Source organism: Canis lupus, chromosome 31 (assembly GCF_003254725.2).
Source record: "Canis lupus dingo isolate Sandy chromosome 31, ASM325472v2, whole genome shotgun sequence".
Classification (NCBI taxonomy): Eukaryota; Metazoa; Chordata; class Mammalia; order Carnivora; family Canidae; genus Canis; species Canis lupus.
The window spans coordinates 31,706,379-31,721,284 of NC_064273.1; the positions used below are offsets into that span (position 1 = coordinate 31,706,379).

General features: G+C 45.7%; 1 protein-coding gene across 7 annotated transcripts in view; it reads right to left on the reverse strand.

The window, feature by feature from the left end:
* Positions 1-14,906, reverse strand: part of HLCS (holocarboxylase synthetase) — a 218,404-nt gene that overhangs the window by 164,696 nt on the left and 38,802 nt on the right. For all 7 annotated transcript variants that reach the window (XM_025450040.3, XM_025450036.3, XM_049104767.1 and 4 more), the window contains one exon: positions 12,311-12,493. In XM_025450040.3, coding sequence (XP_025305825.1) covers positions 12,311-12,493 — 183 coding nt within the window. The remainder of the gene's footprint in view (positions 1-12,310; positions 12,494-14,906) is intronic.

Here is a 14,906-nt window from a genome sequence, read left to right on the forward strand (position 1 = left end):
TGTATTTCTGTGCGCGGTTGTTTTGCATGCGATTGCAAATGATTATTTGCTGCTGTTTCCAGAACAAGGGCTAAAATATGGCATTTCAAGAGACACGGGAAATCTACTTTCTAAATCACTTCCCCTCAAAAGCTACACTGGCTTCTATCTAGTTGCTTCCTTCTTGTATTTGTTGTATAGAGAAACTGACACACTTATACACGATGCATGGATAATACAGCCCATCCTTACGTAAGTCCAGTTGGAAAACAGAACACCAACTGGATATGAGATTATACGAAGGAACTGATTTATTTTGGGTGTGTCCGTGGTCTTCTGGTCATGATTTTACATAGAGCTCTTATCTTTTAGAAACACAGACTGAAATATTTGCCGATGAAAGATCTGATAGCAATAGCTGGGATTTGTTTCAAAATGATGTGGAGAAGGGACAGGCAGGATTAGACAAAATAAGATTGGCCAGAAATAGAAATCTGTGAAGAAGAGGGATTGAGCTCATGAGTTCATTAAATTTTCTGTTTACTTTTGTACATTTAAAATTGTCTACAAAGCGTTTCCTTTTACATGTGGGTACAGTACAGCAGTTACTACGAAAATGGAAAAAAATGTTTCTTAAATATGAGAAAAATATTAACGTACCAACACAAATTCACAGATTCCCTGTAAGGACACAGATGTACCATAGGTTTCACGATATTAGTAGGTGTCCAACAGGATAGTTTCGGGCAACGTCTGAGTCAGAGCTACTGTATTCCAAGTCAAACCTCGGAGAGATAGAAAGAGGTGTTCTGCATCCCCAGTGCATTCAAGATCCACCAGGCCAGAGTCTAACAGAAGCAGCCCCGCAAAATGGTATTTAATTGTGTTATGGAACGTGAGAACGTATGGGAACTGGTAAGGAAACCCAACTAACATAAATAACCACGTTTTAAAACAGCCAACTTAGCACACAGATTTTGAAACCATAACTTGCTTGTAAATTTGAGGCTCCTATATACGGCACAGATAATTCTTAATAGGAGAATCAATCTGAGAAAAAAACTGAATTAAAATAGAGCATAGAGCAGAGCAAAACATTCTTTTGTTGTCTTTCAATTAACTGTGCAAAGGCACCTACTGATGGTTTTAAATTGTTCCAATATAAAGATGAAAATGGTAATAACCACGAATCCTTACCCAAAAAATGCATCCAGAGGAATGATCTAAAAGTTAAAAAACTACACACACACACACACACACATATATATATATATATATGGATCTGATTGCTTTGCTGGGACTAGCATGAAAACTGGAGTCCTGGAAAGAACATGAATGGTCATCTCATCTCCCTCCCACAACAGAACAGAGATTGTTAAAGTAATGAGAAGCTGGTGACAGTGGACAGTCCTTTAAAAAGCCACCTTTTAAAAAATATAAATAAATAAATAAATAAATAAATAAATAAATAAAGCCAGCCAGCCACCTTTTGTGACACACTCATTTGGCCAAACTGAGACATCACCTGTAATCCCAACATCACCAAAACAAAATACATGCAGAAGAAGAGAATCTTCAAAATTACACACTTTGGGGATCCCTGGGTGGCTCAGCAGTTTAGCACCTGCCTTCGGCCCAGGGCGTGATCCTGGAGACCGGGGATCGAGTCCTGTGTCGGGCTCCCTGCATGGAGCCTGCTTCTCCCTCTGCCTGTGTCTCTGCCTCTCTCCTATGTGTGTGTCTCTCATGAATAAATAAAATCTTTTTTAAAAATTACACACTTTGACCTTTAAGGCACTTTACAGAACTAAAAAAAGCCTGAGGAAAAACTTCAATCTTCACGTAGAAGGTTGGCTGTGGAAAACAATAATCTCGAGTAATAATCTAGACAATTCTAAGGCAGAAAAAGTCTGGGCATTCCCCCATCCCTCAAGAAAAAAAAAAAAAAAAAAACACCAGAGCATCATTTTTTAATTTATGAAACCACAATTGGTGTTTTCTTTTAAAAGCTGTGTTTCCTTATTTACTGAGAATAAAAACAGGAAGGGGGATTAGTGGTGGCACCATCCAATTACTCACTAATAAACTGCCGTATGGAGGATTCATTTGCGCTCAAAGACAAGAAAACAACTTGTCAAATACTTTACTCTGGCGTTAAAAAAGGAAAACTTTACAAGTTTTCTTAGAAGAATACTCAATTTCAATTTTAATGTTAATTTTCAAATTTTACTTTGCCTACAGGAGGCAAGTAGGTTTAAACTACACACTTTCATAGTTCAGGGCTCAGGAAAGAAAGACTCGTGGAGTCTGACACCAACAAACACAGCCCAGCAAGGCACCAGTCCAGAATCTGGTGATCCTGCTGACCTGTGACGGCCAGTACCAGTCTGCTTTTGCAAGACATTCTGAATTTATGGGGCGCCTGGGTGGCTCAGTTGGTTGAGCATATACCTTTGGCTCAGGGGTTCTGGGATTCAGTCCCACATCAGACTCCCTGCTCCACGGGGAACCTGCCTCTCCCTCTGTCTCTGCCTCCCATGAACAAATAAAATCTTAAAAAAAAAAAAAGAAAAAGAATCTGAATTTAAACCTTGGAGGTGCAAGAGCCAAGTGCCAACACAATCATTCTCTTTACCCAGAAGCCCTATTTCCCCACACCCAGACACATATACAGAAGACACATCAGAGGACTTACATAACACAAGATCATGCTATACATCTCCATATACCAATGAGAAAATAGCTTTTCTTTTTAGCAGGAGTCTGTAGATATTTTTTAACATATTTATTTTTTAAAGATTTTATTTATGAGAGAGAGTGAGAGGGCACAGAGGGAGAATGAAAAAGAAATGCAGGGATCCCTGGGTGGTGCAGTGGTTTAGCACCTGCCTTTGGCCCAGAGCGCGATCCTGGAGACCCAGGATCAAATCCCACGTCTGGCTCCCGGTGCATGGAGCCTGCTTCTCCCTCTGCCTATGTCTCTACCTCTCTCTCTCTCTCTCTGTGACTATCATAAATAAAAAAAGAAAAGAAAAGAAAAGAAAAGAAAAAGAAATGCAGACTCCTCGCTAAGCAGGGAGCCCAATATGGGGCTCGATGCCAGGACCCCGAGATCATGACCTGAGCGCAGGGCCGATACTTAACTGACTGACCCACCCAGGTGCTTCTGTAGATATTTTCATCTAAATTTCTCATCCTCAGGAGAAAAAGACGTCTGCACAAAGAAAGGTTCTATTTCAGCAATCTTATAGTATTTTCTAGAAGTTTTCTTAAAGCAAACATAGGAATAGTTGCATGTATTCCACTTACTAATTCATTTATTTTTTTATCTGTTAATTCATATGTTAAAATTGTCAAGACTAAAAAAATAAAAAAATAAAAATAAAAATAATAAAATTGTCAAGAATCAAATACCACTAAAAATTACCAATTACAACAAATATTCTAAAGACGTTTCATTCATTCCATTCCTCAGGTCACCCTGTGGGGTTTGACCTCTAGAATTGTTTGTGTGGGGCAATATCTCCAACAATCAATAAGAACCAAAATTACAGGGGCACGTGGATGGCTCAGTGGTTGAGCATCTGCCTGTGGCTCGGGTCGTGAGCCTGGGGTCCTGGGATCGAGTCCTGCATCGGGCTCCCTGAGTGGAGCCTGCTTCTCCCTCTGCCTGTGTCTCTGCCTCTCTCTCTGTGTCTCTCATGAAAAAATAAATAAAATCTTAAAAAAAAAAAATGAACCAAAATTATAATCTATACTCCAGTATTTCTCCTGCTGACTGTATTATTAAACCAATGCGTGGAAACGTTTTAAGAAAGAAAAATACAAGACAAGCAGAAGGATAATACAGAGCTTTTCTAGAAACATCCAGTATCTGGAAGGCTGTGTGTGGCCAGACGTGGCACAGCAGCGTCTGGAAAGACGCACCGGCTCACAGGCAGCTGCGAGGAGCCAGAACAAGAACACACTGAGAAAGCGGTTACACCCTCCCCTGATCTCCGAGACAGACAGACAGACAGACAGACTAACCTGAGCCGCGTTTTCCTGCTGCCCAGCTGGCCCGCGCTGGCGAGGGAGCCACAGAGATCTTCGGCCCCGTCCTGCCCCGGGCAGCCTCCCCGCGGGGGTCCGACCCAGGAGCACCCCCCGCCTTGGCACCCGGGGGGCCTCTACCCTCCCGCCCGGGGCAGGGGAAACAGGATCACACGCTATCTGGGGCCACCAACTGCGCGACAGCTTGGCGACCCCGAAACGTGATCGTTTTTTTCATTCCCGGAGAGACATTCCCGAATTATCGACATGAACAGAAGCAGAATGTGCTCCCCGCGGCTGCAGCAGACACCCCCGGGGACCGGCGGCTTGGGGCCGGGCTCGGGTCTCGGTGCCCAGCCCCGCGGGGCCCCGGGCAGCTCGGCACCGGGCGGGGCGGGCCCAGCGGCTCCGCACCTGAGCTCAAGAGGCCCCTTGGGCCGGGCCCGCCAGCCCCGGGCCCGTGGGGCTCATTCCCGGGGACGTACTTTGTAGGCCCCAGAGACAAAAATCTGCTCCTAAGAACGTTGCAAGACTTCTAGAGACAGCTTCAATCGGCTTCCCCAGGAGGCAGCACCATAATCCGGACCCGCTCACACATGGCAGCTATTAGGGAGCTGGTGTAGGAGACAGAAACCATTTGGTCTTGGAGGACTTTTTATTCCAAAAGGGCCTGTTTCCCATCCACAGATCTGTGACTGCATAAGCGGTGGATATAAATAGTCTTGAGGAAATAAAAGCGCCCTTCCGAGCTAGGGTGCTACCCGCAGGAGGAAATGGCAGAGAAAGAAGCTCCCTCTGGCCCACCCCGCTTCCCCAGGCCAGGCGGCAAGATCCGAGCTAGAACGGCACCCATTCCAAGTGCAAAACACCAAAGCTGCGTCTGCCTGGGTCTCCCACGAGCACGTTATCAGTCCCAGCCTGGACTGGGGCCCAGAAGTATTTACTCTGCAGGAGTCTGCTTTGGAAACATTCTTGTGAAAATAAGATGCAAATAACAATTTGATGCAAATAATAAGATGCAAATAAAAAATATCGGGTTTACGCAGTAGCTGAGAAGCCTCTCCCCACCACCACCCTCCAAAAAAAAAAAAAGACTAAAATAAAAGGCAGCTAAGGGAAACACCCCCCGTATTATCTCTTTTGCATTTCAGCATCAAAACCCATCATAACGCCTTTGCCACAGGTATTATGTTCGATAACAGGAAGGCAGTTAAAATGAACAAAAAATTTCCAGTTTAGGTGAAGGAAGAAAGAAAGGAGAGAAAGGTCTATGAAGGACCCCTAAACATTCATAGCTATAAAAGCTTTTAAATGTTTGCTTTAATCTGCCAGCTGCTCTTTAGCTGGTGCCGTATTGTAAAATCGCTGCCACACCACCACGTCAGCCACATGTCAAAAGCTATTCAGGGCGCACCTGGAATTCTGAGTTTCTCTCTAATTTGGATCTCTAAAAATTATTTTCTAAGCTGTATTTTAAAGTAACACTAGAAGTTTCCATCTCGCCGTACTGATCTGAGACTCAAAACTAAGATTTAAAGGGGGAGGCAGGGAGGATGCCATGCCAAATACGACGCCGAAAACACTGAAAGCAAAGGGTGTTTGATTTTTTTTGTTGTTGTTGGAGAATTCTGATTAACTCAGAAAAATATGTGAGATGCTTTGCTACTCCACAAGCCAACCTGCTCTTCCAGGGGTAAGGACCCCTGCCCTGCCTTCCCACCTGTCAGGGCCACTGTGAGATCCAGATGAGGCCACCTGGGGAGGCACCTGGTTACCTACACCGCATGCAAGATCGAGATGGGACTGTATCTCTCTTCCAGAAACGTCCACAGGGAGGTCTCACACGTAGTAGGCACTCCAATGTTTGCTCAATGAAGAGATCAGTTAGAGGAGAAGGAATGAGAACCATGGGGCACGATTCAGTCTGTTCCTTCTGAAAGCAATCAACATGGGAAAAGTAACTCCCTGGTGGAAGGGACTACACTAGGAGATTTTTAATACATTTGCAGACACCGAAACTGCTCCTACCTGCTTTTTTGGGGGTGTGGGAGGAGGTATTCCATGGCAAATGATTTGGGGTTGAATCAAAATGAAATGTGATATTACTTTTTGTTTTAAAGCCTACAGGACCCATCCCACAACACTGAAATTACACACGTACACACAACATGACAATGTCTGCCCAGATCCTCTAACAACAACCCCAATTGTCACTTCTTGTTACGGTTTTACATCACCACCCCAAGGTGAAGGAACCGCATGCCCTCTCTCTGGCAGGACTCCTGCCAACGCTCTTAGGAGGCCTCCATACCATCAGCTACCAGCCACAAGGAACACCCAAAGGAGGCCAGCTTTGTAATTTCAGAAAGCTCCAGATCCCCAAGCGGTGATGTCTCAGGGTAGGAGAGCATGCCAGGCCGGCTGTGCGCAGTCCCATCCTCTCCCCCTTCCCCTGGGGCATCGAAAGGGACCCACTGGCAGTGGGCTCTGCACTGAGATCCCATCCTGGCTTGTCCTGATCAACCAGCTGCCCACACCCCCCAAGCACAAACCCCTCGGGCTCACTGCACACCCTCCCCGGGCAGAGATAAAAATGAAACAGAGCCCAGAAACCTGGATACAAGAGGGCGAGTTTTTCCATGGGACTTTGTTCTGCAAAGGAACAAGCTATGTTTTCCTATCAAATCCGGGTCACTCACAAAAACGCAGCAGTCCCCCACGGGGAAAGTGTATTCCTGCTAACTTCCCAGAAGCATCCGCAGCAGCACCCATGGCAGGAGGTCAGCGTGGCGGCCACCCAGTAATCTGGGGTCAATCACGTATGCTCTGAGCCTCTCCCTCTACTCACACCTCCAGGAAGGAAGTTAACGGTTTGAAAGGACTCACTGTGTAGGCATCAGCACATCTGGGTCTTCTTTGAGAAATAGTTCGAGGGGTTCCATCGAGAAACATCCAAGTAGGGGTGGGGGGCATTCGAATTATGAACTTCCACCAGGACCTCCGGGACCACCAGAAATCCCCTCTACCCACAGATGTGAATGCATAGCTGAAGGCAAGAGGTGCCCGCATAGGAAGGTGAGAGCCACAATTAAACCTAGCAGTGTAGCCATAACTAGCCAATCACCAGAGTCAAGTCATGACTAACAAAGCTAACACTTTTATTATTTTTTTGAAGATTTTATTTATTTATTTGATAGAGAGACTAAGAGCACAAGCAGGGAGAGTGGCAGGCGGAGGGAGAGGGAGAAGCAGGCTTCCCGCTGAGTCCCCAACGTGGGGCTCGATCCCAAGACCCCGAGATCATGACCTGAGCTGAAGACAGATGCTTAACCAACTAAGCCACGCAGGCACCCCAAAGCTAATGCTTTTAAAGTAGTTAAAATAGATGTTGAATATTAAATAAACTATCCATATCTATGCAAGTGTCCTTGCTTTTTAACACTCGAGCTGTGATCACTTACAGGATGCTTTCAAAATCCAATAACAGTAACTTGAGTGTATTTTTAATAACTGGTTTTGCTTGTTATAAAAATAATACATGTACCTTACAGAAAATTTAGGAAATACAAAAGTTTAGTATAATCACCCTGAAGCCCAGCACCCGGAAATATACCCTATGTGTTCTGTACTTCCTTCCAGTCTTTCTTTCTGTAGACATGTCTGTGGTGTACAGTGCTCATGTGTTTTGTTTGCTTTGACAGAGAATCATTTTGCTGAGGCCTGAATTTCAATCCTGCCCCTGGGAGTTTCAATTAAACGGGAACTCGGGATGCCTGGGTGACTCAGCAGTTGGGCGCCTACCTTCGGCTCAGGTTGTGATCCCAGGATCTGGGATCGAGTCCCTCATCGGGCTCCCTGCAAGGAGCCTGCTTCTCGCTCTGCCTGTGTCTCTGCCTCTCTCTCTCTCAGCCTGTGTCTTTCATGAATAAATAAATAAATCTTAAAAAAAAAAATTAAACGGGAAGTTCCCAAGGGGCTGTACCTCGCAGAGCCCTGCTTCCTTCAGGTGTCATGCATGGTGACGCTTATGAGGCCATAGATGACTGGATTTTATAGGGGAAATCACATGCTGCTGGGGGGTGTGTGGATGCCAGTAAAGGTCTCAGAACACACCCCCAGCAAACACCAAGAGTCAACTGTACTTTGGGGGAGTGTTTTTTTCCATCTCCGTGCTATTCTTTTCTATTTGTAGCATAGTAATGTGGAAGCTCATAGGTGCCTCATCAATCTTCCGTACCATCTAAAAGAGCAAGGGCCTAGGCACCAAACTATGCAAACACAGCTGGGATGCAGTAAAACTATTCAGATAACTAGGATGTTTGTTCTTTCATATTCCATCCTATAATAGCACGTAGGACAAAGCAAAATGCTTAATGAAAGACGAATGTGGACTGCGACACTGAAATAATTCCTACAGATCCAAAATAAAGTGCCACCAATATAATGGGAAACTACTAAAGTATGTGCAGCTGGTGCAGAGACTTTTTTTAGTCTCTGAACTCCTTCCCAGTCTAGGGAGTCTGTTCACCAGGCAGCCTAGCTCAGCAGCGACACCGTGCGGTGACAGGTGGGCGATTCCCAAGAGCACAGAGTACTTTCAAGGGAGCGGGAGCCAGCGCAGGCACAGAATCCTCAGCGCAGGTGATGGAGCCAAGGACGGGCCATGTAGTACGGATGCCGGGATGCCAGCAGCCTCTCCACAGGCCTTAATTCCACAGGGATCTACGAGATCTTGTAAGGAGGCTGCAGGAAAGAAAACTAAATACAAAGCACCACCCAACTCTCTTCCCAAACTATCATCCCAAACCATCTCTAAGTGCTAAGCCATCGGCACAATGACTAGACCACATCCCTAGATGTCGTCACCTCGGCATTAGGAGAAGACCCCAAGGAATTCGGCGGCTGCCTCCAGAATGATCATTCAAGTCTGTCCTGGTCTACCTTCACATTCATTTGCCTGATAATCCTTTAAGGAATATGTACTCCAGGAAAACAGACTCTCACACCCTGAATTCTTATATTTCCTTTGACAGTAGATTCAAAGTCTTCTAGAAGGAGGATAGAGGATATCCTCTAAGGAATGAGGGTACACGCAACAACCGTATACCCACGCACTCAGTTTCTTGGGCTCCCAGAGTAAAAAGGAATTCAGAGAAAAGCAGTAGGGAGAAAAAGTAATCCACAGCATAGAGATCCAAGAGCAACCAGACCCACTGGAAGGCCCGAAATGAGGAAAGAACATTTCTGAAAACTGAAAAGTGTTTGCTCCCAAAGTTATTCTGTAAGGAGGAACTTAGTAGTCCTGGAGTCTATGCGGGGTGTCTGTGTATCCACACAAAGAACAAATACTTGCTTTAATGGTGTTCAAGCACTTCATCCTCAAGGTCTGTGAATGAGGGTCACCAATCAATCGCGGAAACGTATCCCCCCACCTACCCACCCACAGGCAGTTTAGAGAACCCAATGGAAAAAAACCATGAAGCATCTACTGGGTACATTAATACAAGCAGACACGCAATACAAAGCCCCTGCTTAGGCCTTTCAGGTTATACCCATCCTAAAGAAACACAAGAAATGCCTAGAGTTCAAACATTGAGAACACTGTTTCCTCTTCATTGATACATCCAAGAGTCCAGAAGGGCAAGTCCCAAGACCAGTGTGCTCAGGATTCCCAGTCGGAATTCCCAGGAAAGGTCAAGGAGTACTGCCAAGGGCAAGCCTGGTCTATCTTGCTCCATGACCCCAGAAGAAGCAGGCACTCCCTCACATTTCCAGACTCAGCCCTCCACGACCAGGAAAGGGCAGAGAGAGATGATTTAGGACAGTGACAGTCCCAGGACAACTCACCTGGGACCAGTGACCCTTACCACAGGCTCTGTCCCATCTCTCCAAAGTGGGAGGACAATAAGTGGGCCATCTATAGGAAGTGAAGCTCTGGGGACCCACTTTATTTTGATAAAAGTCACAAGATGGATTCGCTGCTTTCTTTCTATTAACTGAACATTTAAAACAGAGACAAATGATGTGGGGCTTTGAATTCCTGAGATCAAGCCACAAACCAAAGTCATACTATGGATTCCCAAGAGCACCCATTAAAAAAGAGTAGGGGGGCACCTGGCTGGCTCAACCGTAACTCTTGACCTTGGGGTGGGGTGGTGAATACAAGCCCCACGATGGGTGTAGAGATTACTAAAATAAATAAACTTTAAAAAATTTTAATAAAACATTAGGGATCCCTGGGTGGCGCAGCGGTTTAGCACCTGCCTTTGGCCCAGGGCGCGATCCTGGAGACCCAGGATCAAATCCCACATTGGGCTCCCGGTGCATGGAGCCTGCTTCTCCCTCTGACTGTGTCTCTGCCTCTCTCTCTCTCTCTCCCTCTGTGTGTGTCTCTCATGAATAAATAAATAAAATCTTTAAAAAAATTTTTAATAAAACATTAAAATAAAGAGTACAAACTAGCTAAACACCATCATGAAAATGCTATAAAAGAATGTTTCTTTGGGTACCTGGGTGGCACAATTGGTTAAGCATCTGTCTTCTGCTCAAGTAACTCTCTCAGGGTCCTGGAACCGTGTCCCCTAGGAGGCTCCCTGTTCAGTGGGGAGCCTGCTTCTCCCTCTCCCTATGCCTGACTCCCTCCTTGTGTACTCTCTCTGTCAAACAAATAAATAAAAATCTTTAAAAAAAAAAAAGAATGAAAAAAATAATAATAAAAGCTGAGTACTGTTTAAAAGAAAAAAAAAAGAAAGAAAAGAAAAAAGAATGTTTCTTAAATGGGAAAAAATCATCCATTGCAGTATCATTCACTTTTAAAATTTAAAACACCACCCAAAATCTTTTTAAAACTAGACACCAGGCACTTTTAAGTACATTATATACATGCAACTTATTAAAACTCCAGTCTAATTATAATAATATTAATAATTCAATTGTCTTTTAAATAATACAATTCACATAAAACTTTAACATACATTATTTCTTGGAAACTTCACATAATCAATCGTATAAGGTACCCTAATCCTACCTGCCTTGGAGTTTATACCTGTCTTCTCCAAGTGAGCACATCCCACCCAGAGACCCCACTGCTCTGCTTTCCTCTGAAAACTAAACATGCCAAGGGGCAGAGTAGAATCCAAAGGGAGTTTCTTCCCTTTTAAAAAGGTTGAGCCCCGGTGGCCCAGCGGTTTAGCGCCACCTTCAGCCCTGGGCCTGATCCTGGAGACCAGGGATCGAGTCCTGCATCGGGCTCCCTGCATGGAGCCTGCTTCTCCCTCTGCCTGTCTCTGCGCCTCTCTCTCTGTGTGTCTCTTGTCTGTCATGAATAAATAAATAAAATCTTAAAAAAATTAAAAGGTTGAGGTAGGAAGTATACTTTGTTCTTCTCAAGGGAAAGCAGGTAAGTTTGGTGTTTGGCGTCACCTGGACTATCAGGTATTTGCTGAAACTGCATGGTGATATCTATTAAACACTCAAATTTCCCTATTTAACGGAGACCAGGAAAAGACCCACAAAATAATTTGCCACAATTAATAAGAAACTGACAGTCTGGCAAAGCAAAGGGGTCAGCAGGAGGAGACACCCCCAGAGAATGTGGCGACCTGCGCAAACCAGGTACAACCGCAGGCTTGATCAAAGGCAGACAACAGCCCGGGACAATTCCTGCATTTTCCTTGTAGACACAACCAGGAGATAGAAACTGAAATCCAGAGCCCCTTCTGCCACAAGATGGCAGACATCGGCGTAAATGAAACAAAACTTGGGATTTTGCCATCCAAATACTCACTGAGAAAGGCCCGGATCAAAGCAAAGGTTTTCATCCCAAATGAATAAACTGTGGTTTCCAAAGATACTCTTGACACATAAAAGAGTGTCCCCCATGCCCCCTAAAGTGACTGAGCCACGACCTTTAAGCCGGAACCCCTTCTCTCCCTCCCTCACACACAAACACCAAAAATACCAGTTATACTTGGCTGGCTTTACGACGGTTCCCAAACCTGACGTTAGAATAAAAGCAGGAAAAAAAAAAAAAAGCAGAGGGGCATGGGTGGCTCAGTGGTTGAGCACCTGCCTTTGGCTCAGGTCGTGATCCTGGTGTCCCGGGATCGAGTCCCACATCAGGTTTCCTGCATGGAGCCTGCTTCTCCCTCTGCCTGTGTCTCTGCCTCTCTCTGTGTCTCTCATGAATAAATAAATAAAATCCTTTAAAAAATTTTTTAAATAAAAATAATAAAAGCAGAAATCACAATCGAAACCACAGAGGAGCAGGGTCTCCGACCCACCAGAGCTCCACACTCACCTCTGCCACAGGCAGTAAGTAAAGAGGCGTCAAGGCAGGAATTTGTTTCATGTCACAGTTTAGGCCGAGCGTTGTCAGGATCTCCCTAAGGACTTCGTATCTTCTGAGATTGCTTGATTTGAGCAGATTGAAATCCTCCTGGCCTTGCACCACTGAAGAGCTGGGAGGTAGTTCTAGGTGCGCCTGAGGGGAAAAGACACCACCTGGTAAACCGGGGGGCACTTACCCACCTTACGGGAAACGGTGCCTTCCCTGGCTTTTCTGAAAACCTGAACAGGAATCCTTCGAATTATCAACAGTATGGAAACACTGAACTTGAACAGTTGGAGAGTAACAACAGCAGTTAAAGAGATTCAAAGGAGCCGACTGAAATCACAGCGGCCGGGCAGAAAGGCGGTTGCTGGAAATGAGCCTGGATAGTAATCGGATTCCATCTGGGTCCCAACTTTTATTACTGACCAGTCGGGGGAACTTGGGCAAGTTGATTACCTTGATGATTCCACCAAAACATCAAGAAATATGATTGTGCTGAGAACCCAATTAAGGTCAAGTTGAAACCCTGACTCTACCTGAGTCATAACCACCAGGAAATCAACCCCAGGATAGACAGTAGCCTCGCTCACCACTGGAAGAGTGTTTGCATGCATTCAGACAGAAGAAACGGGGTTTGGGGGACCCCAGAAAGGCCCTCCCTCCCCATCCTCCTTCACCTGGATTGAATTTAAGATTCAAGACTTAATCTATTTAGTTCAGGCTTTGTCGTCCACTTCAAATTAAACTAGCCCCACTGGGAGACACCTGGGTGGCTCAGTGGGTTGAGCATCTGCCTTTGGCTCAGGTCATCACCTCAGGGTCCTGGGATTGAGCCCCGCATCCAGCTCTCTGCTCAGTGGAGTCTGCTGCTCTCTCTGCCCCTCCTCCCAGCTTGTGTTTCCTTTCTCTTTCTCTCTCTCTCGTTCTCTCTAATACATAAAATCTTTTTTAGGGTCACCTGAGTGGTTCAGTGGTTGAACATCTGACTTTAGCTCAGGTCGTGATCCCAGGGTCCTGGGATAGAGTTCCACATCGGGCTCCCTGCATGGAGCCTGCTTCTCCCTCTGCCTGTGTCTCTGCCTATGTGTCTCTCATGAATGAATAAATAAAATCTTTTTAAAATAAATAAAAATATTTTTTCAATCAATCAATCAAACAGCCCCACCAGACCCCTCTGTATCTTGTTCTGAAGGAACATGCTAGAACCTCTGGTCCTCTTAAGATCGGATTAGAGCCCTGGAGGGTGGGGGCAGCCCAGGTGGCTAAGCGGTTTGGCACTGCCTTCAGCCCAGGGTGTGGTCCTGGAGACCTGGGATTGAGTCCCACGTCAGGCTCCCTGCATGGAATGGAGCCTGCTTCTCCCTCTGCCTGTGTCTGTGCCTTTCTCTCTCTCTGTGTCTCTCATGAATAAATAAATAAAATCTTAAAAAAAAAAAAAAAGAGCCCTGGAGGGTCCCAGAACATTGAACAACCTAAGCCTGTTTGCTTGATTTTATCTTACCTTTGCCAAGGATCAGCTGTAGATATCTGATGTATGTGGAGCTCCTGACCTGATATCATAGGAGCATGATAAAATAAAAAGCAAGGTGCCAGGCTTCGAGCAATGTAATATCCCTCAATTCCCACCCAAGATTTAACCAAGTCAAAAATACCATCCAAATATACTGTCCAAAGTGATCCAGCTATTCAAAATTGATGCCAATCTGAGGTTTGTAGAGAAGTCCAGCATGGTCCCACACCACAGTGGGCCAGCAGACGGCTGCTCCTGTCGTCCAGGAGCAGGAGTGAGTCTGTCCTCCAAGTCTGTCCTCCAAACAGCCCTGGAGAGAGGCTGAGGCAGAGAATTGAAATCCTTCAAGGAATCCAAGTCTCCTTCCCTGCGTTCTCTCCCTAAATGTGGCCTCTCCTCTCCAGTGGGCAAAGCCAGTGCTGCTCCAATGAGCACAGCAGTGGGTCGTGTTCAATGCAAGCACGTGAGCAAGTGGCTCTCCTGGAGATGACCCCTAACAGGTGGCAGAAATAAAATGAGCGAAGTTCTCCCCGGACCTGGGCCCAGAGCAGAGGTGGTGAGTGTGATTAATGGCACACACACAGCCCAGGCTGAGTCAATACCCAGAAGATTCAAGAAGCACATGCAGTGAGGTGTGAACTCACAGTCATGCATGAGAGATGCCAAGGAGGAAAAGGAACACTCATCCCACGAGCAGGCCTCAAGAGCTGCTGGAGGTAAGACAAAGGACAACCACTGACACTGTGTGAGGAGTGCTTTCGCGGGCTTCGAGGAGGTGCTTCTAAAATGGAAGTGAGGGACGCCTGGGTGGCTCAGCGGTTGAGCATCTGCCTTCGATTCAGGGCGTGATCCTGAGATCCAGGATCAAGTCTCACGTCAGGCTCCTCACAGGGAGCCTGCTTCTTCCTCTGCCTGTGTCTCTGCCTCTGTGTCTCTGTGTCTCTCTCATGAATAAATACTTTAAAAATAAATAAGTAAAACAGAAGTGAAAAGACAGACCTCCTTTGGCTCTTTACTTCAATTCACAGGAGAGTGTGTGCTTCTGGATTTGCA